The following is a 2,776-nucleotide window of genomic DNA, read 5'->3' as shown; positions in this document are numbered from 1 at the left end:
GACAAAAGGTGGAAAGGGAAATAGCTACCTTGTTAGTCTCTGCAGCTTTCCAGTTGTCATTACGGTTGCTTGCAGACATTTAAAAAAAAAAAAACGAAACAGCTTTATAGGAAGCAGCAGTGTGTTACCTGGACTGGGCTCCACAGCATCTGTACACATTGGGTGCATCAGTGAGGCTTAGTTGGTGCTTTTAGCTAAAGCTGATACAATCAGCTGTTGAATAAAAGTGCCAAAAAAACCCCACTGAAGCACCCAGTCAATACAGATGTTGGGTGAGCCGGGTCCAACTAATGCTGTATCTCTTCTGAGCATGTGCTGGGCTCAGTGCAGGAATATGATAAGCTTAAAGCGTCACTTTTTAACGTCCACCAGCAGCCTGTGAGATCAGGAACTAGAGCCCCAGTCTCAAGTCCCAGTCAGGTGCGTTATCCACTGGACCGTGCTGTTTTTTTTGCTTTCTAAAACATCTTTTTTCCCTAATATATGAAAGACTCATACAAAAAAAAAAAAGGAACAGGCTGTAATGGGAAGATAATAAAATGAGATGTATGTAGTACTGCCAAGCAGACAGAGGAAAGGACCAGGCACTGAAGAAAAAAATGTATTTGTTTTTCCCCAATACTGTGATCAGCAGGAATCTTGGCCGAGAGGGCTGGACCAGGCGCAGTGAGGCCAGGCAAGGAAGCTCCTTGCCACTGCAAGCCTCGTACTGCCCTGGCAAGGTATCCTCCTGCCTGTCTGCCAGCACCAGGGGTAGTGGTGTGGAGTTGTGCCCCTTGCTGCTGCTGGGTGGGCAGGGGTGTACCTTGCCAGGGTGGCAGCAATGAGCTTTTCTGCCTGGCCTCACTCTGCCCCGCTGTGCCAGGTCCCGCCCACTCATTTTAATCACAGATTTGGCAGCTTTTAATCGGAGAATTTGCTATTTCAAACCGAGAAAGCCGGGATCCCTAGTAATTGGTAAGCAACAAGGAAGCAGGGAAAAAATCAGAGGAGCCTCTGCTTCAAGGAGGCAGGGCAAAAATCAGAGTGAGCCTAGAACTGGGGACTGCAGCTCCATCTCGTACTCTGAGGGATAGAGCACGACAGCAGTTGACATGTAGATTGCTTTTTGGTATTTATTATGTTTGTTTGCTGGAGTTTCTTGGAGTACCTGGTTTCAAGCAGATTCTAGGTGCTGGCTAGCTCTTGTCCTCCCTTCTTCCTGCCTTCAGTCTGCCTCCTTCTGTCCAGCTACACATCTGAGGCAGGACTGGATAGCAATGGCAGTGCTCCTTTGACTTGTGGTTGGCTCCTAACATAGAGCACCCAGTACAGTCTTCACAAAGACAGCTCAGTGCATCAAACAGAGTCCATCCTTACTCTGTTGGGGCTTTGGCAGCACTGGAACAGAGCGGGTGTGCAAACTGTGTGCTTAAGTTAAATCCTGAACAGCCTTTAATTCATCCTGAAAGCTGCAATGTCAACAAATTGACATGCGAGGAACGTGGGTGGTACAGTTCAATTTCCATTCGCTTTACTTTTCAGATGCACTTTAAGCTCCTCAATCGATTAGCTTGATTGACAAGCTGCCACTTGTAAAATTAAATTGCTTTCATCCGTGCTTTTAAAGGTCAGAATCGCTTCAGACTATAAAAGCAGGTCCATTCAACTCATTAGTTTTCTCCAACGTTTGGTCATCCATGTTAATGGGTTCCCTCATCTGCACAATCCATGCTCATGCAGCACCCTCTGCAGCTAGAGCTCGGGGTTACCAACTACGTAATGCCTGGCAGCGATGGGTGGGTTGAAGCTATGTTAAATGCACAATCCTAACTTTTAAATAAGGGCAGCAAACCGCTGTGTGGGGTTGTTGTGCATTGCGTCACAGTGAATAGCCAGGCACCTTTGTGTACAGGCTAGTTGTAATGTCAGTATGTCCTAATTTAGGTGGTTTGAAAATTGGGCTGGCTAATTAACACCACCTGTTTTCTAGACTCATGTGCTTATTAATAGTCAGATCCACTGTGGGGGTGGAGCAGCTCAAAGCTCCAGTGTGGTAAACTATTGTATATAAAGCAGTGGCATAATCAGAACCCTGCTTTGACTTGGCTTGTAAAACTTCTTTCCAACCTTTGGACTTGCACATAAGTTCAGCCCATGTGTTGAATCTCTATGCACTCTTTAGCAGTGGGGAGAGGCAGGGTTTCATTTCATGTTACTGCAGACAGCAGTTGCACAAAATGAGGCGTGAACTCTAGTCGCTATTAAATACGAAGCATCATCTCCTGTGCTGCCAGAAGAAGACTGAGTCCACCTACAGATCAAAGTACAAAAGCTTTATGCTAAGGTTGCCTTCCTGTGAAGCATGAGATGGATAAGAAAGTGCCCTAGTCATGGTGTTTAGATTTGATGGCTCTGGGGCCCCAGATTTGGATCTCTTAAGGTGAACTCTGTGGTCCTGTTTTATTAAAATATTAGCACAGAAACGCTGGTTGTTGACGGCCCTTACCTCAGCCCTTCCTCTGTGTTGGCAGGTGATGACGCATCTCCATGTGATTGAAGAGAGGATGAATCAAAGCCTATCTCTGCTCTACAAGGTACCATATGTGGCTGAAGAAATCCAGGATGAGATTGGTTAGTATCTCTGTACTGGTGTAGATGCTGATGTATTAGGAAAGTCTAAAAGGTGGAAAGCCCGCTGTTTTCATTGCAGCATGCCCAGAAATATTGTAGTCTAAGAAATACTCCAGTCCAGCCAGAAGTGGTTGGGCTTGCTTTTTTTTTTTTTTTTTTTTTT

General features: G+C 45.7%; 1 protein-coding gene across 6 annotated transcripts in view; it reads left to right on the top strand.

Moving 5' to 3' along the window:
• APLP2 (amyloid beta precursor like protein 2) overlaps positions 1-2,776 on the top strand; it is a 101,138-nt gene that overhangs the window by 79,374 nt on the left and 18,988 nt on the right. For all 6 annotated transcript variants that reach the window (XM_019509305.1, XM_019509297.1, XM_019509274.1 and 3 more), the window contains one exon: positions 2,514-2,613. In XM_019509305.1, coding sequence (XP_019364850.1) covers positions 2,514-2,613 — 100 coding nt within the window. The remainder of the gene's footprint in view (positions 1-2,513; positions 2,614-2,776) is intronic.

Source organism: Gavialis gangeticus, unplaced genomic scaffold, assembly GCF_001723915.1.
Source record: "Gavialis gangeticus isolate Ggan-Ray unplaced genomic scaffold, GavGan_comp1, whole genome shotgun sequence".
Lineage (NCBI taxonomy): Eukaryota > Metazoa > Chordata > Crocodylia > Gavialidae > Gavialis > Gavialis gangeticus.
This window is presented reverse-complemented; position numbering and strand designations above follow the sequence as displayed.